Source organism: Myxocyprinus asiaticus, chromosome 15 (assembly GCF_019703515.2).
Source record: "Myxocyprinus asiaticus isolate MX2 ecotype Aquarium Trade chromosome 15, UBuf_Myxa_2, whole genome shotgun sequence".
Taxonomy (NCBI): Eukaryota; Metazoa; Chordata; class Actinopteri; order Cypriniformes; family Catostomidae; genus Myxocyprinus; species Myxocyprinus asiaticus.
In genome coordinates this window covers 23,525,038-23,552,381 of record NC_059358.1, presented here as the reverse complement: position 1 = coordinate 23,552,381, position 27,344 = coordinate 23,525,038, and the positions used below count along the sequence as shown (strand labels likewise).

Below are 27,344 nucleotides of genomic sequence, written 5' to 3'. Positions count from 1 at the left end.
GTAATCCCATATGATGCGTTTCCACTGTTCGGTTTCCCCTCAGGTGAACCCTGTGTTTCCCCTCGTCAGAGCTCTGCTCTGCCTTGTTGCTGTGTACCCTCTCCATAGATAGGGTCCTCCCCAGTGGCATCATTCCATATGTTAACCTCCCTCCAGTAGGATGTGTTCTCCATAGTGAGAATCAGGAAAGGTCACCGCCTGTAGCCTCCTCGGGTAAGTACCTCCTCCCACCCTTATCGGGACATGGAAGATGCCATACCTAACTCGCTGGAAGGTCACGATGTGATTGAACGCTTGCTGCGAGGCACGCAGCAGCCTGCCCATGTCCTCTCCTCCGTTCCTCGTGACATGGTTCAGCGCCTGCGGCGTTTTGTATAGGAACCCCTAGTGTCACTACATCGACACAACGTCGAGTGCGTGACAGACGGGGAACGTCTTGGTTACTGATGTAACCTCTGTTCCCTGATGGAGGGAACGAGACTTTGTGTCCCTCCTTCAGCGGCACTGAACTGACCGCTGACATGGCCGGGACTCTCTCTCAGCTCCTCAGCACAACTCTGAATGAGTGGTGCACGCCATCTCCTTTTATACTCGTATGTCCGGGGTGGAGAGTGGCATGCAAATTCCACTCGCCAATTTTCATCGACCTTTTCTGAATAAAGCAAAAGTGATTGGGGCTCTCAAGAGCGAACCCTAGTGTCACTACATCGACACAACGTTGAGTGAGTGACAGACAGGGAACAACAACAAACAAGAACTGACAAAGGAGGTCTCTTTTAATATCCTTTTTGTTATTTATAGTAAGCTGGTGATCGAAAAGTTAAAAAGAAACATTAAATCTAATCATACATTGCACGTTGAGGGAAAAACCACCCTGCAACTTCTCTATCGTTAAAGGCATAGTTCACACAAAAATGGAAATTCTCTCATGATTTACTCACCCTCCTGGCATCCCAGATGTGTATGACTTTCTTTTCTTCTGCAGAATACAAATGAAGATTTTCAAAAGAATATCTTAGCTCTGTAGGTCCATACAATGCAAGTGAATGGGTGCCAAAATTTTTAAGCTCCAAAATCCATATAAAGGGAGCATAAAATTAATCCATAATACTCCAGTGGTTAAATCCATGTGTTCAGACACTATATGATAGGATTGGGTGAGAAACAGATCGATATTTAAGTCATTTTTTTATCATAAATTCTCCTCCCTTCCCAGTAGGGGGCGATATGCATGAAGACTGTGAATCACCAAAAACAGAAGAAGGAGAATATCAAAGTGAAAGTAAAGTAGAGATTGACTGAGCAGGGAGGAGAATTTATAGTAAAAATAAAAAAGGACTTAAATATTTATCAGTTTCTCACCCACACCTATCATATCACTTCTGAAGATATGGATTTAACTACCAGAGTCGTCTGGAGTTCTTTTATGTTGCCCTTATGTTAATTTTGGAGCTTCAAAACTTTGGTACCCATTCACTTGCATTGTATGGACCTACAGAGCAAAAATATTCTTCTAAAAATCTTTGTTTGTATTCTGCAGAAGAAAGAAAGTCATACACATCTGGAATGGCATAAGTGTGTGTAAATGATGAGAGAAATTTCATTTTTGCGTGAACCTTTCCTTTAAAGGTGCTGTAAGCGATTTTTTGCTTTCTAGAGTTTCCACAAGCTGAGCCGTTGGATTAGCCACGCACTCTCTTTCCAAAACCCTGCACTCTAAAGATACCAAATTAACTTTATTGAGACCGACACTGAGCGGATGTGGTTGTGAAAAACAACAGCAGCAAAATAGCGCCCTCAACTGACAACTGTAATGAACAAAATGTCATAAAAATGGCATTAAGCCTCAGTAATTCTCTGTAGTAAGGGTCATAAATGTGTAAATATAAATATTTAAACAGACAATCATAGATAATTAAATATTTTAACTTCAACAAACACTGTAAATATAGAAGAATTTGACAAATAGGTTTTTGCAGCATCTATGCAGGGGTTTGGTAAAAACCTGGGCAAAGCCTTGCCCCATAAACCTAATGTTGTTACATGGTACTTTTGATATAGTGGCACTTACATTTTGTTTTATATATATAATACAACTATTAAATTGCTATACAGTATGTGGTATTCTGTTTTCATTATTAGGTGTAATAATGAAAACAGAATATTTTGTGAATTGTTTTCTAAAAATGTGTATGACATTTTTAAACAGTGACAACTGTTTGTTTCATTACTATAAATGTAATTTCATGACATCACATAAATTGATAGAATGTGAAATTTGTTCTTTTTTAAAAATCTAAAATTTGATTAAAATGATGAAAAGCGAATCTTGCATTTTATATTGCATGGAGTCATATATATGGATACTTTATATATGTGAAGATGCCCCCTTCTCGGTTTGCTTAATATCTTTTTCAGTTTTCAGTTGCATTATGTTTACATGTCAAAAGTCTGGCGAGTAAAAACAAAAATGTACTAATCTATGGTGATTCTTTCTCCAACTTGTCCGTAGAGGGTTGTGGAGATCCAGATCACACCTACAGATGACATAGACCAGTGGTAGTAAGAAGGTGTTTAGCAGCTGGTAAGAAGTTTTACTAAAAGTTCACCCTGGCAAGCTATTACGAAACTGATTTTGTTCTAAATGACGTTACACCTGTTCATTCTTCGATTTCGTAGAAAGTGTGCAGGGGCTTATACTCACAGTTATTAGTATATATATATATATATATATAAATGACCTTGCTTTACTGGGACCCTGGTGTGTCGAGGGCCCTAAGTGACCGCTTATAGCTAGAAACGGCCCTGGAATAAACACCACGGTGGGAGACCTGCATACATACGCAGACACACACACATGCTTGCATGGTAGTTTAAATGGAAATGGAGTATTCCTAACAAACATATGCTCTGTGGAAGACATTCCCAAACTGAGAGTGGCTGTGGTGGCAGATCTGAGACATGATCTGGACTTTGTAGTGGAGAGTTCAAGGGTGCTTTCCATTCAGAAGTGATCATCCCTATGCCCTATTTACTTAGAAGATTTTACCATGCACTGAGAGCTTTGGAGGGCTAAAAGGCGTGGGGCTCAAAAATGGGTCATTTGGAATTCACTTTTGAAGTTATTTTTTATTGGAAATTATTTTTGAAGCAATTTTACAGCATGGGTATCATGATTGCTCTCTCTCCAAAGTGCCCCTCGGAGGGTGATTTATCCTGTCTGGAATGCAGGGCAAGTTCCTCGTTGCTTGTCTCATCTCTTCAAGTGGACACCTAGGGGCATGGGTGTAGCATCATTCAAATGCAATAGTTTTTTGAGTGCACCATTAAAGTCAAATTAAGAGGTTATCCCAACTCTCTGTCTTTTAATTATTTGCTGTATATTTTATAGCAAATAATTAATAATGACGTCTTCTAAGTTTGTTTAATTGTATAATATTTATTTCAAAATCTACATCCTGAACACAGTATCGTGTACACGTAATAAGAAGAATAAAATAAAAACTACCAACAGGTGGCGACAGGATAAAACAATTGAGTCGACGTCAGCCCTCAAAAAGGGTCGCTTTTTTAAAAATTAATGCCACAGGAGTTTTGTATCATTGCTTTATATCAAATTATAAACATCAGTTTATGTAAAGTACAGTTCACATCTGTGACAGGTCTATATTCATTCGAGTAACATGAAGCTATGTTCACCCAGCTGAATCAAATAGCCTACTGCAAAAACCCTCTTTTCCCTTATTTGTATTTGCCTGAATATTGCTTATTAACAGTTATTTTACCTATGTATCCTCTTTAGTTTTGCTCAAGCAGGCTGTTTAAGAGAAAAATGCTGAGCTCTTATTTGAGCACTGTTTAGTTAGCTTAAACACACTAAACATACACACTCATACTGCCATAGGTCAAATGGAGGTCTCACCAGAGAGTTACATTTTAAGATTAATGTCTAATATAATTAGAAAAGCTAGTCTGAGTCCCTGGGAACTAAAGAATGGCAAGTAAGGACTGAGGACATAAGTGAATTTCTGACTTACATTCAAGTTTTTATATTATAAAGACAAAAATGGAAGACAAAAAATATATATACCCCTCAGTAAAGAAAATAGATACTATACATATTTAAAAGGGAGAATTGGAAATTAATTTATTGTCAGGATGTAGGGAATGAGAGAGGCTCAGTACCCAAGTGCAGAGTTTAAAAATAAAGGAATTTATTAATAAAAATAAAGGTAAAAAACAACACAAACTCCCACAAGGGGGAAAAACAAACAAAAACTACCCCGTAGGGGAAAAGGGTAATCCAGGCTGGGGCAGATGTAGGGATGAGGGAAACAGGACTGACTGGACCGAGTGGAGAGAATCAAAGACAGGACCAACATGAATCAACCAACCAACAAACCAACAAACCAACAGACCAACCGACCAACCGACCAACCGACTGGAGACGCACAAGACTGGAAACAAGACAAACTGACACTGGACAGCAAACACCAGGAGACTAAAATAGGGAGAGAAATCAACAGGTTAACAAGACAGGGCAGGTGTGACTAATAAACTAATAATGGGCAAACAAGGAGGCGGGGTATGACGTAAGACAGAGACACATGTGGCGATACAGAAACAAAACAAAGCCACGTGCTCTCACAAGACAACGAAACACCTGAATGGCATGAGCGCACATCGCCAAGATAATGAGGCAATATACACTCATGCCAACTGACAAACAAGACGAGAGAATGCGTAGCAATGTCAAACAAAGCTATGCCACGCATTCTCACACTAAATGAAACCTGAGCGTACATCGTGAGGCAATCGCCACGTGATGCACTCAACAGGTGACAAAAACAAGACAGGACATCTGTGCGAGAGTTCGGTCACACACACACCCGACATCTTAGACCGAAGTGACCGAACCCCAGCACAACATGAAGACATCTTGCGACCAGAGAGTGCATGGCAGGGAATACAACCAAAACTGCGCACTCACACAAAAACAGACAATGAAACACAAGACAGACATGGGACGATGATGCCACGGTCCTGTTAGACCAAAACCTAGACTGAGAGAGTGACAGGACCGTGACATTTCTAGCTTTAAAATAGTTAGCATTCCAGACAGGCTAAATAAAAATCTCTTTCCTTGGTTTTGACATCTGACTCAAATGCAGCATCTAGGTGTTTCCCAGTTTAGAGATACAAACTTGGATGGTCATGTGTGCTGTTCTGTAACCTTGAAAATAATTATTTTGTACTTTTATTCTTTGAAATTCTCTATCTATGTGGATCACGTTTAGTGGTCCTGAAAGCAATACTTTAAAATATGGCATTCAAAATGCAATTAACTATGGCTGGGTTTCCTCAGTTTACTGGATCATTCTGTTTCCTTTCAAATATATACATATTTTTTCAATAAAATTATATAAACAAAATTACATTAAAGCTCAAAAAACATTGGTAAAAATAATCCTTCATAGTAGGAAGGTGTTGAACTATGTTGAACAGTGTGGAGTCAAGAAAATAAAACATAGAATATATTATACACTGCCTGGCCAAAAAAAAAGTTGCATACTCCAATATTTTGTTGAACCGTCTTTAGCTTTGATTACAGTGGATATTTGTCGTAGCATTGTTTCGACAACCTTATGCAACGACACAACATTTATTTCCTTCCAGAGTTGCATTAATTTTTGGCCGAGATCTTGTATTGATGACGGGAGAGTCGAACCACACCGTAAAGTCTTCTCCAGCACATCCCAAAGACTTTCAATGGGGTTAAGGTCAGGACTCTGTGGTGGCCAATTCATGTGTGAAAATGATTCCTCATGCTCCCTGAACTACTCTTTTACAATTTGAGCCTGATAAATCTTGGCATTGTCATCCTGAAATATGCCCTTGCCGTGAGGGAAGGAAAAATCCACTGATGGGATAACCTGGTCATTCAGTACATTCAGGTAGTCAGCTGACTTAATTTTATTGCCGCATAACGCTGCTGAGCCTAGACCTGTCCATTTGAAGCAACCCCAGATCATAACACTGCCTCCAGAGGCTTGTACAGTGGACACTATGCATGACGGGTGCATCGTTTCATGCACTTCCCTTCTTACCCTGACGTGCCCATCACTTTGGTATTGGGTAAATCTGGACTCATCAGACCACACAAACTTTTTCCATTGCTCCACAGTTCAATCTTTATGCTCCTTAGCAAATTTAAGTAGTTTTTCTGATTAGCCTCACTAACAAATGGCTTTCTTGTGGCCACACAGCTGTTTATTCCCAGTCCTGTAAGTTCTCGTCACATTATGTGTGTGAAAATGCTCTTACTTTCACTATAAAACATAGCTGTGAGTTCTACTGTCAATTTGTTACGATGTGACTTCACCAAGCGTTTTTAGTGATCTCCGATCATGATCATTCAAGAGTTTTTTCCGACCATATTTCTTCCGCAAAGCTGACGGTTCACCACTATCCTTCCAGGTTTTAATAATGCATTGGACAGTTCTTTTCTTTTCTTTTCTTTTTTTTATATTTTCTCCCCCTTTTCTCCCCAATTTGGAATGCCCAATTCCAAATGCTCTCTAAGTCCTCGAGGTGGCGTAGTGACTCGCCTCAATCCAAGTGGCGGAGGATGAATCTCAGTTGCCTCCGTGTCTAAGATCGTCAATCTGCGCATCTTATCACGTGGCTTGTTGAGCGCGTTACCGCGGAGACGTAGCGTGTGTGGAGACCCATGCTGTTCTCTGAAGCATCCATGCACAACTCACCACGTACCCCCACCGAGAGCGAGAACCACATATAATAGCGACCACGAGGAGGTTACTCTATGTGACTCTACCCTCCCTAGCAACCGGGCCATTTTGGTTGCTTAGGAGACCTGGCTGGAGTCACTCAGCACACCCTGAATTCAAACTCGCAACTCCAGGGGTGGTAGTCAGCGTCAGTACTCGCTGAGCTACCTAAGCCCCACTGCGTTGGACAGTTCTTAACCCAATTTCAGTGATTTCTGAAATATCCTTAGTTGTTTTTCACTGCATCAGTAAGGTTAAAAGAATTGCTGCCAGCTGAAACATATTAATTACTGCAATAATGATCCAATCAAAGTATCTGCTTATTTAAACCCAAACTGCAATTTTTTTTTTATTTCTTTTTTTGGCCAGGCAGTGTATAACAAGAATAATTTATTATGCCATTAGCCATTAGTATAATATTTCTTTGTACACTTATCTAATGGCATTCCAGATAACGTTATGTGTGCTACCTAAGGATGTACCAGGCTTATTTAAGGGCAATTTCATTATGCTTCCAGGTGTCTTCTGCATGTATCTTCATTAATTATACAAGAAGTCTTAAGTGGCTCATCCACACTGATCTATAATGAGTGCCTAAACTTGTTATGATTAATAACCAGCTAGCTTTGATAATTAATATCCAGTTCAGTTGCCTTTGACTCAACTCAACAGATACATTAAAACTCGAGCAGTGCAAGGTAAGCCTAAATTATGTGAAAAATTACACAGAAATCAAGTGTTTTGCAAAACTTTTAGATATAATGTTTTTGTATAGGTCATGTAAATGCATCCACATCTACTGTAATTTTAACCAGACTGCACTGAACAAATAATGTCAGTAGAAATAGTCAGTAGATTAAAGAAAAGAAAACACATAAAGCACATCAAAATTATTTCTGAACATACATGATTTTGTTTACCAACTAGCAACAAAATAAATAGTATCAAAAAAACAACTCTTAAATAACTAGCAATATAAAAAAAATAAACTTCAGACATTTGCCACAAATGTATTATCAAGCTTGTTAGACTGAAGTCTGTTAGCAATTACAACAGCAAACTAATTAGTAGTTTTCATGAAAATATTTTCCCAGAAACAAATGTCATGTTTTGCCAATGTATGTTCAGGCAAAACATGACAGGTTCAGATGGAAATATCGGTGAGAAGATGGACAGCTGCTGAAAGTCTGTTTCAGGGAGAACCCTGCTTTCAAGGCTATGAAGGTCTAATGGTAGGTCTTGATATTCTTAATACTTATGAATTTTCAGGTGGCTTTTCACTGTTAGATTAAATTTTTGTCACATAAAACTGTTTACCTCAGAAAATATCACAAGCATAAATATGCAGTATATCTACTAGCTTATAACTAAACTTTCTAAAGCATAAAAAAAGGGCATATACTGAAATAAAAAAACTGTTAAAAGAGTATCATTCTACTATATTCAACCTCAATGTATACTAACATGCAAATAATCAAGCTCAAAATTTAATATTGTATCTCTTCAAGGGAACACAGTGAAAGCTTTTTACTGATCAGACTTTTGATAGGTCTTTGGAACTGATTGGTCATAGTCAGAATGTTGGGGCGTGGATCTATAGCCTTACAGCCATTTGAGTATTATAAATACTGCATGCGAAGAGTGAGACCATCATTGAACAGGTTCAGTCAGCAGTCATGAGGTCTTTGGTGTTCCTGGTGCTCCTCGGAGCTGCCTGTGAGTAGAGACTGCATTATTTTTATATTAATTGTCTATTGTACAGTACACTTTTGTCAATATACTTACAATAAATACCCTTTCACTTCTGTAGTTGCTCTGGAAGATGACAAGATTGTTGGTGGATATGAGTGTCAGCCTTATTCCCAGCCCTGGCAGGTGTCGCTGAACTCTGGCTACCACTTCTGCGGTGGCTCTCTGGTCAATCAGTACTGGATTGTGTCTGCTGCTCACTGCTACAAGTCGTAAGTGACCTTAAGTTATCTTCATAGAATAGTTCAATTGCTGGTTTGTTAGACTAAATTATCAACCGTATTTGACGTTCTCTTTAAGACGTATTGAGGTCCGTTTGGGCGAGCACAACATTGCTATTACTGAGGGTTCGGAGCAGTTCATCTCCTCTGACCTGGTCATCCGCCACCCCAACTATGACTCCTGGAACATTGACAATGACATCATGCTGATCAAGCTTAGCAAGCCTGTGACCCTCAATCAGTATGTGCAGCCTGTGGCACTGCCCAATGGCTGTGCTGCTGCTGGCACTATGTGCAGAGTCTCCGGCTGGGGAAACACCATGAGTTCCAGTGAGTACAGGGCTGATGATATCATTACCTCTGAGATGTTTTCAATGTCAAATTTATGAAATTACATTTCCTCTTAAAATCTCATGTCTCATAGCTCTTCTATTTACTCCCTCTCTTTTGCTTTATTATTAATTTCTTTGTAGCTGCTGATTCCAACAAGCTTCAGTGTCTGGAGATCCCTATCTTGTCTGACCGTGACTGTAGCAACTCCTACCCTGGCATGATCACCAACTCCATGTTCTGCGCTGGATACCTGGAAGGAGGAAAGGACTCTTGCCAGGTACAGGATGACAGACACAGTGCTTCCCATTTTGTGGCATTTAAACATAGACAAGAAATTGCATTGTGCCACCAGTTGTACTTGACACTATTGTAACAATACCCATCTGTTCTTTCACTCTCTCTTAGGGTGACTCTGGTGGTCCTGTGGTGTGCAATGGTGAGCTGCACGGTATTGTGTCCTGGGGTTACGGCTGTGCCGAGAAGAACCATCCTGGTGTCTATGCCAAGGTAATATAGCAATTTTCTAACAAAGACTCTAAAGCCACTGTAAATTGCATGTTGATACAAAACAATATGGTTGTTTTATGAAGCACTGAAACTAACTCTAAAAATTGTCTTCTTTCCAAGGTCTGCATCTTCAGCCAATGGATCGCTGACACAATGTCCAGAAACTAAAGCCTATCAAAAAGCAAATCATACCTTCAGCAAAGTCTCATGTAACCTCCGATTCTGCAAACCATTCATTCCGTTTTTTTTGTATTGGAGATAAAATCTGTGTGAAAATAAAAGCATTTGAAAACATTCAGCTTACTCCAAGTGCTTATGTCATTTTTTCACATTTGTCAATAAACATTCACTATATTGCAATTACTTGGTAATTTATGAAAGTAATCTGACATTTAGGGGAAGATGGGGTACAACACACAGTTTAGAGAGTACTTGATAATGATGCATCACATAATATTAAAAGAGGCCCTATTATGCTTTTGGGAATTTTACCTTTCCTTTAGTGTGTAATATAGTTGTTTGTGCATGTAAAAGGTCTGCAAAGTTACAAAGCACAAAGTCCACGCAAAGGGGAGTTATTCTCTCCCACAGACAACACTACTCAAGAACTACACGAAACAGCTGGATTGTAGTCCAGCCATTTCTTCCGTAAAGTATCTACGTCACTAGGTAACATATTTGCATAATGCCCGCCTAAGGGCTACTTTGGCCCACCCTCAAACAAACATAGTTATAGCAGAGGCCAGGATGAGTTGGGTTAGTGTTGTCACCATGTCGAGAAGATGCTATTTTCTTCACTGCAAAAGCAAAACATCTTTGTTTGGACTTCCAAAGGAAGACGATTTGAAGAATCAGTGGTTAAAATTTAGTTTTATCACTATTCCTCAGCAGTAAAATGACAAAATTTTGTTGTGTTCCCTTCATTTTACTGAGGACTGCTTCCTGAACCGTGCAGAGTTCAATGCCGAATTTTCAAGACAGTTAATCCTGAAAGATGGGGCAGTTCCCACTTTGTTGGGACAATCTGGCACTTCAGGATCACAACCTGTATGTATACTTGATTATTTGTGGATTTATCTGCTATCGAGAGTTCAAATGCGGAGTTTTGTGTTGTAGTTACGGTGTACACCCAGTGCACAGCTGTAGGCCTCTGCTAACTTGCTAGCTAATGTAATTATATTGAAATAGTTTTGCTAATCAGCTGCAGGCCCACTTTTACCTAACCTGCTATGTAATGTTATTGTTTTGAGAAAGGTAAATGTTCATCCTTGTGTATCTCATAACATACAGTGTGGATTACTGACACACTCGGTGCAATTTTTGTAATGAGTCGTCATGAAACAATGTCTGTAATATTCATTAATTGCATATGTACTTTCTAACAGGTTTGTCTAAGAAACTAGACAAAACTGCACACATGAAGGACTGTGAGGTGTTGAAGAAGTGGCTGACATGATCGCTGGGGGCCTTCCACAGCTTGATCCTGCGTTTTGCACCCAAGAATGTGGTTTTCCCTTTCATGGGAATGTTGTGCAGGTACTACACTTTATAATGGATTCTGTAACATCTTACAACAAACATATTCATTACTGGCTACTACGTCATACGTCAAAATTAATTTATGGCTTATTCATTTTTGCAGGTTGTACCTTGTGGTCATGCATTATAATCAAAATCAAGCAACAACATCTGCAGAACAAGCTGTTTACAAGGTCATGTACCCCAAGTCCATGAAGGGTGAATACACCGCGAAGCCAGTAAAAACAGACCCTACATACAGTAAGTTGTAAAATATATTTTTATTACAAATATAATAAAATGCATTTAAAAAATAAATAATTATGGACACACTTGTAATATGTACAAGGCAGGTGGACTCCAAATCGTCCTTAAATTTAGCAACACAAGAGAGTGACTGTCTGTATGCAATACTTTTTACAGATTATGTGGATGACCTGATGAGGCTCATCTTTGATGAGGTGTTTGTGGACCCCACCCCATTTGTTGAAGAGTTAAAGAAAATCTCCATTCTCACATATCTGTCATCCCAGTTTGAGAGACCCTCAAAGGAAGAAGTGATTGCCCGCCATGCCTCACACTTCAGTCAAGGGGTGGTCGGAACCTACATAGTGACCAGCCGGATCAGGAAACTCTTGGCGTATCTTGAGTACAACACAGAACGGGATGACAACCCTGGCATGCCGTACTAAGTAGCCCCAGCACCAACTGACAAAGCTGCGATAGGCGAGATGACAGTAAAGCCTGTAACAAGAGAACTGGAGACTTACCGTTGCAGAAAAAAACAGTATAAGATGTGTACATATGTAGGTTTCTATGTGTATTTAGAAATGTTTTTATTTTTTTTATTTTGTTACAAATACATTTATTTTGAGGACAATATTTATCTCACATTTCTTCATTTGTTTTTTGGGCATTGTGGCATAAAGAAAGTGATATTAGTGATATTATTTTACACAGTTGTATGTCATAACATGCAACAAAAACGTACTGTTGTTCTGTTCTGCGCCTCAAAGTTCCATAGTGAGCTCTGTAAATGTTGTGGATGTTCTGCAGGGTGTAGGGATTCAAACAGTTGGGTTCTAAGCCTTGATGGTGTACCATGCATGTCGGAGGGACTGGAACCTGGTTCATTCATCTTACATGACACTGACTTACAAGAAAACAATTCTTTAGAATAAAGCTTGTATTGACTGAGGAGACAACATCACTGCATAGGAGAAATACTGATCTGGGAAGCAAAATGTGTCTCACTGTCAAACTTTTAATTCAAAGAAAATGGTGTTTTCAAAGGAGATATTAGGAATTTGGCTAACTTTTACATATTGTAGATTACAAACATAATTACAATAAGGAGGTGATATAAAATGCAGATTAATTAGATGATTATTTTATGCAAATAATTCCACAGGACATTTACTTCACTACAGCAATGCAATATGATGTTGCTGAACTGAGTAACTATTTATAGTGTAGTCAACTCACATCCATCTTTTTAATTAAATTAATTTTCAACTGTACAAATATTTGACAATGATTAGTTTGTAAATATTTCTCCATAAGAACATCAGTCCTTGTGTGTTTAAGGTCACTGCTGACAGTGAAACTCTGTTTAAATTACTGTTTTGTCAAATCAAGACTTTATAATAACACTACTGGTCATAATGCAGAATGCAGATTTGTTGGAGAACGGTTACAGTAAACATGACAGCTAAGACATGTAAAAGTAAAATTAATTTTTATACTTTTGTTAATGTAAACAACACAGAAGTCTGTACTCACAAAATCTGCTGAACTCACAGAACATTTGCTAAAGTAAGGAATCAAAACACATTTGGTTTTTAACGGAACATGTCAGAGTACCTCAATTTTAATCAGGATAACTTTGGTAATATTCCCCAACACATAGTTAGTCAAAATATTAATGTAATTAGCAAAGAACAGTTATGCTTTACACCATTACATATAATGTTAGGTTTGTGCTACTGTTGGTGTTTCCACGTAGTTAGCTACATAATGTAATAATCTATTACACTACCTTTCGTATTTCATTGCAGCAGATGTTTTCAGCTTTGCTGGGCATTCTGGCACAGTTGCCACATGTGCACCTAAATAAATAAAAAATATACACTTCAGTGTGTTGACGGACATACAGTTGATACCGTGATTTAGATAAATTACACAATTACAACATCACATCTGAAATGTAAGAGAGCTAAAATTAAAACTTACCACTGTGAAACGTCCTGCTCAAGTCGTGTTTGCGAAGGTGGTTCGGGTCGATCAGCTTGTTCATCTAAACTTTCAATATCGGATTTGGGCTAGAGCTGGTATGGTAAAACCGGCGCCATTGTTGCCATAGTTACAATAGTGTTTACAGAGCTGCTCAGGAAGCTTCAGGAGCTGAAACTTGGTTATGGTAAAGGACCTTACATTTCTGACACGGTTGACCAATCACAACAGACTAGGCCAGCTGACCAATCAGAGCACACTGGCTTTTTGAAAAGGGAGGCTTTAAAGAGACAGGTGGTAAATCAGAGCGTTTTGGCCAGAGTATGAAGAAAGGGAAAAAGAAATGTGTTTTTTGAACATTAAAGCATGTAAACCTATTCTAGTAGACCCCCAAAATAAAATTATGAACCTGTAATTTAGCATAATAGGGGCTCTTTAAAAAATTAAAAACACATGATAATTTAGTTGTTATAACATGAAAATGAAAATCATTAAAAGGGGGTCAAATTCCCCACTTTTGGTACAGTTGTCCCAGCTATCAGCTGATCTTTACAGAATTTTTTTTTTTTTTTTTTTTTTAATCTGATATCATATGAATAACTTATTTTTGAAAAAAGTTAATTTTAAAAAGCCAATTAATGAAAAAAAAAATGTCTTATTCATTTTTCTTTGGCGTTTTGCCTCAAAAAGAGACGTCAGCAGTTATTACCGTTTGTCAATTAAACGTATTAATTAAATGAGACGACATCCTTGTATGATGAAGATCAGGTCTTACTTACAGCATCACAGTACATGTAAACAGCAAGCAACACAAACAAGCTGATATGAAAAATTATAAATTTTAATAGATTTTGAACCTCAAAGAGTCCTCATCAGTGGAATACAATAGCTTACAATCTACATCTCATCCACTCTTTTATATTAACAGTTATGTCAACTGTATGCTGTGTTGCCCACTATGTATTCTTCATACCCTGGACCCTCCAAAAGCAACTTTTACACTCATATGACAAGATCATGATAATTTTGTAATATTGTGACCAAATCAGACCAGAAAACAACACTAACACATTTGTAACTCTATTAAAGAGACATCTGTTTAAAATTATGATTGTTTTGATTTACTGTAAATTCAGTTATGACCCTTAAACCCAAAATAACATGCTTGCTTTAAATAGACAGATGATTGGATTGTTCATCCAAATATCTGACATAGCCAAAGTGAGTGTTTAGAGAGTTCAGGGTTAATTCCAAGTAAGCCTGTGCATTAATGCGTCCCTGTACATAGGCATATAGCCATACTCAAGTAAAAGTACTGTTATTTCTTAAAAAATGTAGTTTGAGTAGAGTAAAACTACCTGTCCTAAAAACTACTCAAGTAAGAGTAATGGAGTAGCTCATTTAAAAGTACTCATGAGTAGTGAGTATTGAGTATTGAGTTGCGAAAGCTATGCCCCTTTTAAATAAAAACTCGATGCTGCAATTTCAAAATGTAGCACACATACCATAATTTACATTCCCTTTTATGGCTGTTTGCCAGAAAGAATAAAAAAAAAAAGGTATTTTATAGGTGTTTGTGATATACAACTTTTAAAATGCATTACTTATCTATGATAGTGTAAACGCTACATGAATCTGATTAAATAAATAAATAAAAGGGTGACATGATTACAGAAATGTTATTGTTGCGCATAAAACATATTCAAAACAATGCAAGGAATGCAAAAAAAAAAAAAAAAAAAAACACTAAAAAAGCAGGGTCACTTGACGCATCATGTCCCGCACAATAGAGGTGGTAGAGCAGTTGTTTGGTACAGGGGCCACATTGGGCTTTAAAGGAATAATTCACACAAAAATGAAAATTCTCTCATCATTTAGGTACCCTAATGCCATCCTGGATGTGTATGACTTTCTTCAGCAGAACACAAATTAAGATTTTTGAAGAATTTCTCAGCTGTTTTGGTCCATACAATGCAAGTGAATGGGTGCCAAAATTTTGAAGCTCCAAAAATTACATAAGTCAGCATAAAAGTAGCCTAATCCATGTGACTCCAGTGGTTAAATCCATGTCTTCAGAAGAGATATGATAGGTTGTGTGAGAAACGGATCAATATTTAAGTCAATTTTTACTATAAATTATCCTCCCTGCTCAGTCAATCTCCACTTTAACTTTACTTTCTTCTTCTTTTGTTTTTGGTGATTCACACTCTTCATGCATATCACCATCTACTGGACAGAGAGAAGACTTCCAAGCAAACATTGACTTAAATATTGATCTTTTTCTCACCCACACCTATCATATCACTTCTGAAGTCATGGATTTAACCACTGGAGTCATATGGATTACTTTTATGCTGCCTTTATGTGCTTTTTTGGGTTTCAAAGTTCTGGCCAACATTCACTTGCATTGTATTGACCTACAGAGCTGAAATATTCTCCTGAAAATCTTAATTTGTGTTCTGAAGAAAGAGAGTCATACACATCTGGGATGGCATGAGGGTGAGTAAATGATGAGAGAATTTCCATTTTTGAGTGAACTATTTCTTTAAGTAGCACATGGGGGGCCACATTGTCCTCCTTTTGAGATACAAAGTTCCACAATGATTTAGTTCTTTTATCTTTTAAACCCAGAAATAGTTGTGTTCTCATTCTAATGCATGATGCACAATTTTCTGAAGTTTGTGACTGGTGGAATGGTCTGCCTAAAGTATTGCTCTACAAAGGTTGATACTTTTCTATCAGGCATTAGAAAAAACTTTATAAAGGCTAAACATAATTATAAATTATGTTATCATCTCTACTTTCATGGTAATTTATTATACATATTAACACTCTACATCAGAGGTCAGTATTATAAAAAAAAACTAACAATATTATTAAAAATGTCACTGTTTTATTCTATTACATTAATATAGAATGGAAAAAAGTAGTGAGTTGTTTTCTCATTATTGTTGTTTGATTAATAGCCTTTATATGACATAACCTACTAGACAGTGCTCAATTCGGTAACATGCACACTTCAAGTCCGACATTTTGATGAAAATACTCTTTTTGTCCCTCTGTTTACGTTCACTTTAGACCAAACCAACTGCGATTACATTAATGCCTCATCAAGACGGGCATTGGCGGAATTATAAATTGTATTTGATCGTTTAGGCGGGTAACCGCATTAGCACTCAAACATTAGCTGCCTGTCGATCAAAAGGTGCGGCCGTGATGTTCAGGTGTTGAACTGTGTTTGAGGCATCCTCCACATCCAGTTGCCAGATCTACAGCTGCCATTCAAGTTTTTATTTTTTTTATTTTATGTGTGATTTGATTTGACAGGAGTCACAAGACTCTCCCTAGCCAATCACATTGATAGATAAAAATAAAATCAGGACAGGGAAGTAGAGAACACAGATGGTGGGGAAATAGCATATTAAAAGTACAGTTACAGCATTTAAAATGTACTCAAGTAAAAGTATACAATTTTAAAAATACATAAAAAAGTACAATTCCTGGGGAAAACTACTTAATTACAGTAATGTGAGTATTTGTAATTTGTTATTTTACACCCCTGGCCACATTCTAGGCCAAGAAGACAAAGTCAGATGGAAAAGCAGGGTGAGAAGACGGACAGCTGCTAAAAGTCTGCTTCAGGGAGAAAACCTGCTGTCAAGGTTGTGAAGCCTAAAATATGTATATTTAACAGCACAGCTGCTAGACCTCCCTGACCGTAACAACAATTGCTGTGCTGTTTTATATACACATTATATGCAATGGAGTGCAATTCCTTACTGTGTTTAAAAATGCCTTTTTTTTGCTCTAATTAGTACCTCAGGATGTTAACACTTCTGTATTACAGGTTGCTTTTCACTGTTAAGGAAGTTTTTTTTGTTTTGTTTTGTTTGTTTGTTTGTTTTTGTCAAATATATACTGTAAAGCAACATCATTTCTTGTTTTGAGCAATTTGCCACATAGAACTCCAAATAGAAACCTCAGAAGATATCACCAGGTAGAAAAGCATAAATAAGAGTTATGCTGTATCTACCAGCTTATTGTACAAGTTCCAAAGCAAGGCATATACTGAAGTAAAAGGCAGTCAAAAGAGCATTACTATCTGCAACCCCAACATACCCTAATATACAAATAATCAACATCAAAATGAAATGATGTATTTCTTCAAGGGAACACAATGACATCTTATTGTGGAATTCATTATTACTGGATAAGGAAATTTCTGTAACAGATTTCAATTTGTATGTCAATTACCAAGCTTTTGAATGAATAGATGTAAGGGTTTATACTTAGTAGTGTACAGGCAGACTGATGTTATCATGGTGGTTTAGTTGCACTCTACAAAATGCAGTTTTTTTGCCGATATTTTAGAAAGGTGCAAAGCTAGAAACATTTCTATTCCCTATGGAAATTTCCATTGTTTTTCTATGACATTTTAAAACTGTTACAAGCATGGAAATCAAAATTTTAAGATTCCCTGAAATTTCCAAGATTACCATATTCTGGAGAACTTGAGTACTTATCAAACTTTAGATAGGTCTTTTGGAGCTGATTGGTCATAGTCAGAATGTTGGGGCGTGGATCTATAGCCTTACAGCCATTTTTGTATTATAAATACTGCAAGTGAAGAGTGAGACCATCATTCAGCAGGTTCAATCAGCAGTCATGAGGTCTTTAGTGTTCCTGTTGCTCCTCGGAGCTGCCTGTGAGTAGAGACTGCATTCACTGATATATCACAATAATTGTACTGTAATTACTCCTCTCAGTTTTTGTGTATCAACTGTATACTGTACATCTTAGTGAATATACTATATATACACTCTCATTTCTGTAGTTGCTCTGGAAGATGACAAGATTGTTGGTGGATATGAGTGTCAGCCTTATTCCCAGCCCTGGCAGGTGTCGCTGAACTCTGGCTACCACTTCTGCGGTGGCTCTCTGGTCAATCAGTACTGGATTGTGTCTGCTGCTCACTGCTACAAGTCGTAAGTGACCTTAAGTTATCTTCATAGAATAGTTCAATTGCTGGTTTGTTAGACTAAATTATCAACCGTATTTGACGTTCTCTTTAAGACGTATTGAGGTCCGTTTGGGCGAGCACAACATTGCTATTACTGAGGGTTCGGAGCAGTTCATCTCCTCTGACCTGGTCATCCGCCACCCCAACTATGACTCCTGGAACATTGACAATGACATCATGCTGATCAAGCTTAGCAAGCCTGTGACCCTCAATCAGTATGTGCAGCCTGTGGCACTGCCCAATGGCTGTGCTGCTGCTGGCACTATGTGCAGAGTCTCCGGCTGGGGAAACACCATGAGTTCCAGTGAGTACAGGGCTGTTGAGATGTTCTCAATGTCAAACTCAAATGAAATTACATTTCCTCTTTAAATCTTATGTCTCAAAGCTCTTCTATTTACTCCCTCTCTTTTGCTTTATTATTAATTTTTTTGTAGCTGCTGATTCCAACAAGCTTCAGTGTCTGGAGATCCCTATCTTGTCTGACCGTGACTGTAGCAACTCCTACCCTGGTATGATCACCAACTCCATGTTCTGCGCTGGATACCTGGAAGGAGGAAAGGACTCTTGCCAGGTACAGGATGACAGACACAGTGCTTCCCATTTTGTGGCATTTAAACATAGACAAGAAATTGCATTGTGCCACCAATTGTACTTGACACTATTGTAACAATACCCATCTGTTCTTTCACTCTCTCTTAGGGTGACTCTGGTGGTCCTGTGGTGTGCAATGGTGAGCTGCACGGTATTGTGTCCTGGGGTTACGGCTGTGCCGAGAAGAACCATCCTGGTGTCTATGCCAAGGTAATATAGCAATTTTCTAATAAAGTCTCTAAAGCCACTGTAAATTGCATGTTGATACAAAACAATATGGTTGTTTTATAAAGCACTGAAACTAACTCTAAAAATTGTCTTCTTTCTAAGGTCTGCATCTTCAGCCAATGGATCACTGACACCATGGCCAGAAACTAAAGCTTTGTATAGGAGAAAAAACCTGTTTGAAAATAAAAGCATTTAAAAACATTCTGCTTACTCCAAGTGTATCTGTCATTTTATTCATGTTTGCCAACAAACATCAAATATATTGATAATACTAAATCATTTATGTATGTATTTAAATTTACATTTTAATTTATACTAACAATGATGGTCTTAGCACACAATTACTTACTAAAGCAACTCAAAACAAAGTGCCTTTGTTGTGCTAGCAAGGTGGCCAAGGATACATATTGAGCAACAAATGTGTGTGTGTGTGTGGGGGGGGGAGGGTGTTGATATGTCAGATGTTTTTAACTGGAATTGCTGACAAAATAAATATTAAGATAAGCAGCTATGATTTCAGTAAATGTTGCAATTGACATAACTGTCAACAACTACATTCCAGCTTAAAACAATGAGAGCAAGAACAACTGTAAATGAACATGTATCAAACTCTGACACTTTTCGTATGGTCTTTTCTGAGACATTTGAATATTGAACAAGCTATTTTCATGCATCAATCTATTCTACACTTCTACAGATTCATCACTGAAAGTGTAATACTACTGTCATAATCTGGGTTGGCTCTGCCAATAAACAATCAAAGAAACCAGTACTGCCGCTCTATACGCATATTACGCAGACTGCGTAGGGCACCAACTTCCGGGCGCCATTTTAGCCAATGGGGGCACAGAAATTCCACCGGCAGCCTTTCCCCACACATAGGGCACGTAGGGCATCCATTTTTTCAGTGCTGGCCCTGAAAGAAACACACATTATCAAGTACACTAAAAAAAGTAATTGGCTGCAATCATCCATCCCTTGCTGAGGTCTATAGGTCCAGGACAGCAAACTCATGTACAATGTGTACGTATCTCATTGTATTTATTGTAACTGCGTCTATTGTTGCATGTTGAGCAGATGTCAAATGTGACCCACGTGAACTCAGGTACCTACTTCCAAAGTCATTCAAGGCAATCTTTGGAATGCTCCTGGGCAGCTATTTTCTATGGATACAGAGGCATTAAAGTACGCTCCTATCTGCATGGCTAGGGAAAGACAGAAATCGGTTAGTCCAGATTATGATAAAAGAACATATTTCAAATCATCAGTCAAATCTGACAAAAATGGTATCATAAATTGTGCTTCTTTAGCTCTGAATAGGCTAAAAAAACGCAGTTTGTCAGTCTGGTCCAACTAATGCGCATGCGCGTTCTTGAGTTCTTGACAGGCGATATCTGTATGTAAAAGGTGATTGGTTCTTTTACCTGTAAGGCGGGTCTTCTGTTTTTACATCCGCCAAATTGGGCGTTCCAATTTCTTTCATTCATTTCAGCACAAATGGTCCGTCTTGGGCTAAATAGTCTCTGCTACTACCTACCCAAGTAGAGATTCTGATTCTGATAAGCTATTCAACGTTATTGACAACAAAAGAGAGAAATAATATTCTGTGTGAAATATTGCCTTTTTTTTATTTATTTATTTTTATTAAAAATAGGACAATGTTATTTAAAGGAAATTGTTAAAAAATACTCTGCAAAGTTTGACTTGCTTCTGTGAAATACGAATAGGAAAGAGCAGAACCTTACGTCAAGTCTTGTTTTCAATTCTGGACTCTTCAGACTGACGTAGTATTACTCATGCTATGCTATACTGCTCTCTGAATGTTTAATATTTTACATTTTAGGTGTAATAAATGCCTCTTTTTGTTCCCAGTGGATGCAATATCTGACCCAACACAGCGCTCGTCTGAGTTTTGTTTTTAATATATATTACGTAGTTTAACAGAGGAGTTTTATTTTCTGAAGGCAGTGTCCTTCACATTCCCTTTTCGAGATATGCCTCTTGCTACGGGCGTTTATCTTCAATGGCCAGGTGGCCCGTCGGATGGGTCTCGGACCCGAGTCCAGAATTGACATGCTTCGAAACATACTCACCGGTCTGGTTCGAGATGAGACAACAGAAACAACTAGAGCCCGAGCCGATGAAGATCGCTTTTACGATGAAAAGGTAAGTGATCTGGGTGATGTTATCTAGTGAGTAAACATGCTTTTTATGTGTTCGCTTTTCTCAAATCTAGCTTGTATTTTCTTTTTTAGTTGACTGATTATGCCAAAAGGGGCGATACTAATGAAAAGTCGATGAAAATGGCTGACTTCTGGCTCACGGTGGGCTTTTTAATCCTCTTGTACACACGCCTCTCGGAGGCAGGGAGGGAATTTATTTTTCGGAAATAGTTTTGCGTTCTGCCACAAAAGTTTTGCGTTCCCTCGCAATTATTTTGGGTTTTGGGAATGTAGTTGTTGACAGTTGTGTTAATTGCAACATTAACTGAAATCATAGCTGCTTGTCTTAATATTTCCAATTCCAATTGAAAACATTTGACATATCAATCCCCTCTATTATCACAAGGGTTTTACCATGAATGGCATGGTGAAATATGGTTACTGTAGTATAACCATGGTACATTTTGTGGTTATGGTTTTACTACAAATTTTTGAAGTAACTGTGCTTTTACTTTAACACCGTAGTTGATCAGTGGTTACTTCAGTGAAACCATGGTTAATTTTCGTAAGGGATGGATAACGCTGAAAGGGAACCCAAAACTTAATGTGAGTGAACTTGACACTTAACAATAAAAAAAGCTTTGATTTTTATTTTTTCAAATATCTCTCTTTCAGGAAAAGAATTTGATTCCAAAACGTTTCAAAGTTCTGGCACTAAGATTTGAGAATCAGACAAGTGGCTACACGCGGATGGCCCATATTCCCAACAGAGACAATCTGGACCGTGCGCCAATGGCTGTTCTTGAGTATAAAGGCAACACTTTCCCACCCCTGTTCCCTGTTAAACGCGTCAGTGAACTGAACTTATTAAACCAACTTCTGACAGGATACAGAGAAGAAAATGCTCAGATGGTTGCTGAGAGTAAAGATATATAAATAAAAAAACAGTATCTATTTCAGTGAAATCTCACATAGTTTTCTTTATAAATTTGTGTTTGTATGTGTGTGATTTGGGTGAATGGGCTAGTTGTCACACTTTCTACTCCAGTGAATATTTCTCAGAGTAGCTTTGTTTTTTAAGTAAATTTCTGTATACAAAGTCTCGGCTGCAAAACAGCTTTTGTACGTTTACACCCTTATTGCCCTAAAAAAAAGATGCCATTCACTGAACACATACAATGAACTTTTATGACAACATGCACAATTATTTATTGGGGCCCTACTATTATAGGCTTTTCAGCCAAATGTAAACTGTAAAACAATTATGAAACCTAAAACAATTCACGAAACAGCAAAATATAACTGGTAACATACAAAAAAAGTGCAAACCATTGTTTTGACCAACAAATATTGTATTAATTGTATTCATGTTTAACTTTTGTATACATTTAATTTCAATAATATGTGAGAGCCTCATTAAAAATGTGTAAACTTGCCCTGACCTCACATTTATGAATCATACATTTGGCCTGTGAACAAACTTTAAATTTTGCAGTTAAATTTCACATTCATAGAGTTGACCCTTGTCTTAATGTATGCCGGTGTGTTGATATTATGTTAACCCAGCAGGTATAGTACGAATTTGAAGATGAAATTTACAAAAATAATTAACATTTTAGAGGGTTTTAAACTAGCTGTTTGAAAGCAACATTCAGTACCACTACAAGAGAAAACACATTTGTGTAGGTGGACTTTTTAACTTACAGTTAGTAAGATTTTTCCCCCTTTTCTCCCAATTTGGAATGCCCAATTCCCAATGCGCTCTAAGTCCTCGTGGTCGCATAGTGATTCGCCTCAGTCCGGGTGGCGGAGGATGAATCCCAGTTGCCTCCGAGTCTGAGACAGTCAACCCGCGCATCTTATCACGTGGCTTATTGAGCGCGTTGCCACAGAGACATAGCGCGTGTGGAGGCTCACGCCATCTACCGCAGCAACCCAGGCGCCCCACCGAGAACAAATCACATTATAGCGACCACGAGGAGGTTACCCCATGTGACTCTACTCTCCCTATTCGAACTAGCGAACTCCAGGGGTGGTAGCCAGCGTATTTTACCACTGAGCTACCCAGGCCCCCAGATTTAGCCCCCAGATTTTTTTTGGATTTTTTTTTTTATATATATATTTTTAATGTTTGGTGAATTCCAGTAAATTGGGTCACTTTTTGACTTTGAGATAACATTTCAAAACTTTGCAAAATTTTCATGGATTCACCCTATAAACATACGAATGTTTGGCAAATAAATGAGATTGCTGATTTGATCAGCAGTTGGTGTGCACTGGAGCTGTAGAGTTACATTTCCTCATAGTTAATATAATTACAAAATAAAACTAAGACATACAAAAAAATACAATCAAGCCATATAGTAAACCAGATCATTTTAATTTGGCAAAAAGAGTATGTCTTGCCTAGCCATTTGACACTATTAAAATGCATTCAGTATGAACATGTGCAACAAAAATGTGCTTAACTGGATCGTTCTGTGCTGCCCAAATATACTGTGCTAATATCTACATTCAAAAGGTGTGCTCTCTCTTCTCTGCTTTGTGCACTCTCACTTAAAAGATGGAAAAAATGTAAATGCCATTTAAAATCACCTGCTTTTCTGGTGGCTTCTAGTCAGATCAAGTTCTGTGTTAAAAAATGCAACAGATTTAGGCCCAAAGCACATCTATTAATAAAAACTTAAACCACTGGAACCTAGCTTTTATGATTCTTCAATTATGGTCCTTCTCTTAAAAAAAAAATAATTTTTTTTTAAAATATAAATATGCCATTATGTACATAACATATAGGATTACATTTAAAACATTTTGATTCCAGGCGTATTCTCTGTAGGATTTGCTGATATTGATATGTAACAGAAATATGGCCCACAATCAATTGTTGTGAAAAAAAATTAAATAACATTTGTAATAAAGAACATTTTTACAGATAAAACATTTACCTGTACATTATAAAATTGTGTAATACACCGTATTGCATTATGGGTGCATTTGCAAGGGTCACAATGGGTAATGAAACAAGTATGTAGAATAGTAAAGTGCTCCATGCAGTTAATAAAAAGTGTATCTGTAAGTGTGGAGTTATAAATTAACTGGACACTCAAGTAAACAACCAACCAGTGGACTGAATGAAACTTCTGACATTACTTTTGACTGACTGATCCAATGTGGGTGAGTGTAAAACATTCTGTAATTGTTAAAAAGTGCAACAAAATTTAAATATTTAATCTGAACTCCACACATTCATGCAGTGAACAGCTCTGTCAAGTTCAGTTAAATGAGATTTTTTTTTTTTTTTTTTTTTAACTACACACACCCATACACTGTATTAAGCTGTTAGTATGGAGTGGATAAAACAGACAGACTGGGAAGTTGGCATGTCCTCATCCATCATCTGCTTGAGTTAAATATTCTCTACATAACTATACACAGTGTGTACTGCATACAAAATGAAGACTGATAGTACTGAAATCTAGGCACATCCAACATTGACTATATCAGAATGTAGACAAAGCACAAACATGCATGGTATACAAAACTGCCTAGCTGTTCACGTTAACTTGCCATTGCAGTTTAACAACAGTTTGCAAATTATCTAGCTGTATTCAATGTGAATAAATATATAAACCCTAAATGAGCTCAACTTTACAGACAAATTATGTAAATAAATTCTCAAAAAAACAAAAATGTGTCACTGCATCTAGTGAGAGAGATGGATACTTGGTTCTGTGTCATTAAAATGGCATGGAAATTCAAATATTACAGCACCACTTGAAATTAACAAAGCATTAAAAAAAAGAGCTCACTGTACTGTACTTTTTCACATTAAGCATTAAATATCTCTATTCTAGATCCACCGCTATCTCTTGACACTCTATTGCACTGCCTGCACTGTATATTACATCTCTAATGATTCTCTCGTCTCACTAAAATATGTATTGCTTCTTATTTTTTAGGAGCAAAGGGAGTGGGTAATGCCCCGCTCTCTTTCTTCATTCCGCACCTTGCATTTCTCGTTACAAATTCAAGATACAGAAGTTTCAGTAATTTTTTTTTTTTTTTTTTTTTTAAATGGCTTCCTTTTTCACGCTTGTCTTTACCTAATCTTTTGAAATATTTAAACCGTTTTCACCTCATTGATGTTCAAAAGTAGATATTCATGCTCTGTCCCTTCTCCACATGCCTGTTCCTCTATGGCCTGCTATAGGCATTGGAACCCATCCCTATGGCCCCTTGCATACTAAAATACTCTGTGAAGTGAGACGTTAATCTGGGAGGATGCGGGGAGTGGGCAGAGCTACGTGGTGGTATGGGAGGAGGAAAAGGGGAAAAGGTAGACAGGTCTGCCATTGTGGTGATGATCTTATGCTCACTGTTTCTTGGCACTTCCTGTCCCTTCTGGGCCACCACCTCATCTATCGTCTTAACGGGATCCTTAAAAAGAACAAATGAAATAGATAATATAAAATGGCATGATTCAAGAATTTACTGTTGAATAGCTACCCTGCTTGGTTATCTATTCATTGAATTTAAAGGGATAGTTAACCCAAAAAGAAAAATTCTGTCATCCTTTGCTCACCCTCATATTGTTCTAAGCTTCTTTGACTTTCTGCATTCTATTTTCGTGAGTGTGCAAAGCGCAGCGCTACACGCAACGACCGTGCGCTACATCTTATCCAATTTTTGTGAGAGTGCTAATTCTAAGTGCAATTTTTGTGCCAGCACAAACTTTAATTAATTCTGACATTTAAATAGCATCTCCTAAGTGTCTTCTTTCAAAAGAGATCAGGGTTCATGAACTACAACTATTTTATTTTGGATATGTCCTTGTCAGGTCTGTGCTCAAAAAATTAGCCTCCAGTTAAAGGAGTAATTCTCTTAAAAATTAAAAATTCTGTCATTTACTCACCCTTATGTTGTTCAAAACCCATATGCTGTTACTTTTTCTAGGAACATGACAACAGATATTTTAAGCAGCTCTTTTCCATAGAATAACAGTTTATAGTGAACAGGAGTTAGAGGCCCGGTGTGAAAGTGTGAGAGCGAGGCGATACTTTGTGTTCCGCGTCTTTGGATAGTCCTTGGATAGTCCGGGTCCTTGGATAACGTACACTACCTGGCCAAAAAAAAAGTTGCCGTTTGGATTTAAATAAGCAGATACTTAAGAGTCTTTGATTGGATCATTATTGCAGTGATTAATATGTTACAGCTGGCAACAATTTTTTAATCCTAACTGACGCAGTATGTAGCTTTTCAGTTCTTAAGCCATGTTCGAAGTTGTGTCCCATGAACGAAAGGGGCAGGGGCTTACGCCCCTGTAGCCACCATTCTGTGCATGTCAGTGGGTGGTACTATGTTAAATGGACTACTTTTGTGGTATTTTAATGATTCCTTTTTTCTCTTTGGACCTTGACAGCAGTTGTCAATATGAACTGTTTTTGTATGGAAAAGAGCAGATTAAAGATTACTGAAGAAAAGATTGTGTTAAGATAAAAAAACACACACACACACACACACACACACACACACACACAATAAAGGTGAACAACTTGAGGGTGAGTAAATAATTTTGTGTAAGTATTTTTTCTAGCCAGCTGGCACAGTCATGTCATTTTACAGATAGATCAATGATAAAAAGAAATTCAAATTATATTCATCTTTTCTATGAGACAGCACAAAAAAGAAAGGTAAGCTAACTGAAATGGGCAAACTGCTAGCAGACACAGTGTTAGTCTTGTACTGTGTGAATTAAAAAAAAAAATGTATCTTTTAAAACCAAAAATTATCATCATTATTATTATCATATTAATTTATGGTCTTTTTCAAATTTAAAGCTTTTATTTAGAAAATTATTGCATTCAGCACCTATTTTAAAGGACCAAAGAGGATCATGGTTTGGTTATGGTCTTAGTTGCACCATATCTTGGTATTTTTGCATTTTCAGCATGAATTCTACATGTATCATGTAGGGACGTAGCATGTAAAAATAAAT

At 37.6% G+C, this 27,344-nt stretch overlaps 3 protein-coding genes across 8 annotated transcripts in view; 2 read left to right on the top strand and 1 right to left on the bottom strand.

Moving 5' to 3' along the window:
• The first annotated feature begins 8,386 nt into the window (after positions 1–8,386).
• On the top strand, positions 8,387–19,388 carry LOC127452884 (trypsin-1-like). 5 transcript variants are annotated; one of them, XM_051718721.1, is made up of 6 exons: positions 8,387–8,504; positions 18,183–18,333; positions 18,422–18,672; positions 18,803–18,939; positions 19,068–19,169; positions 19,290–19,388. In XM_051718721.1, exons 1-6 carry the CDS (start codon positions 8,465–8,467, stop codon positions 19,335–19,337), a joined length of 729 nt encoding a protein of 242 aa, XP_051574681.1. In that variant the 5' UTR covers positions 8,387–8,464; the 3' UTR covers positions 19,338–19,388. The 5 variants fall into 5 exon arrangements, with proteins under 5 accessions (XP_051574681.1, XP_051574680.1, XP_051574683.1 ...); XM_051718720.1 differs by lacking the exon at positions 18,183–18,333 and adding an exon at positions 8,599–8,749; XM_051718723.1 differs by lacking the exons at positions 18,183–18,333; positions 18,422–18,672; positions 18,803–18,939; positions 19,068–19,169; positions 19,290–19,388 and adding exons at positions 8,599–8,749; positions 8,838–9,088; positions 9,232–9,368; positions 9,497–9,598; positions 9,719–9,901 and having other exon boundaries at positions 8,447–8,504.
• A 133-nt stretch (positions 19,389–19,521) lies between these two features.
• The window catches only part of LOC127452857 (transmembrane protein 145-like), a 113,559-nt gene continuing 105,736 nt past the window's right edge, over positions 19,522–27,344 (bottom strand). Inside the window, exons 26-28 of one of the 2 annotated variants that reach the window (XM_051718652.1) lie at positions 25,726–25,786; positions 20,301–20,392; positions 19,522–20,103 (exon numbers count right to left, since the gene is read on the bottom strand). In XM_051718652.1, the coding sequence (XP_051574612.1) occupies positions 20,313–20,392; positions 25,726–25,786 (141 nt within the window). In that variant the 3' untranslated portion in view covers positions 19,522–20,103; positions 20,301–20,312. Of the gene's footprint in view, positions 20,104–20,300; positions 20,393–22,566; positions 25,787–27,344 lie in introns of those variants that run through there. The other variant, XM_051718653.1, reaches the window with a different exon arrangement.
• On the top strand, positions 20,685–22,285 carry LOC127452854 (39S ribosomal protein L17, mitochondrial-like). Its single transcript, XM_051718646.1, has 4 exons — positions 20,685–20,728; positions 21,152–21,353; positions 21,443–21,511; positions 22,025–22,285. Exons 1-4 carry the CDS (start codon positions 20,685–20,687, stop codon positions 22,283–22,285), a joined length of 576 nt encoding a protein of 191 aa, XP_051574606.1.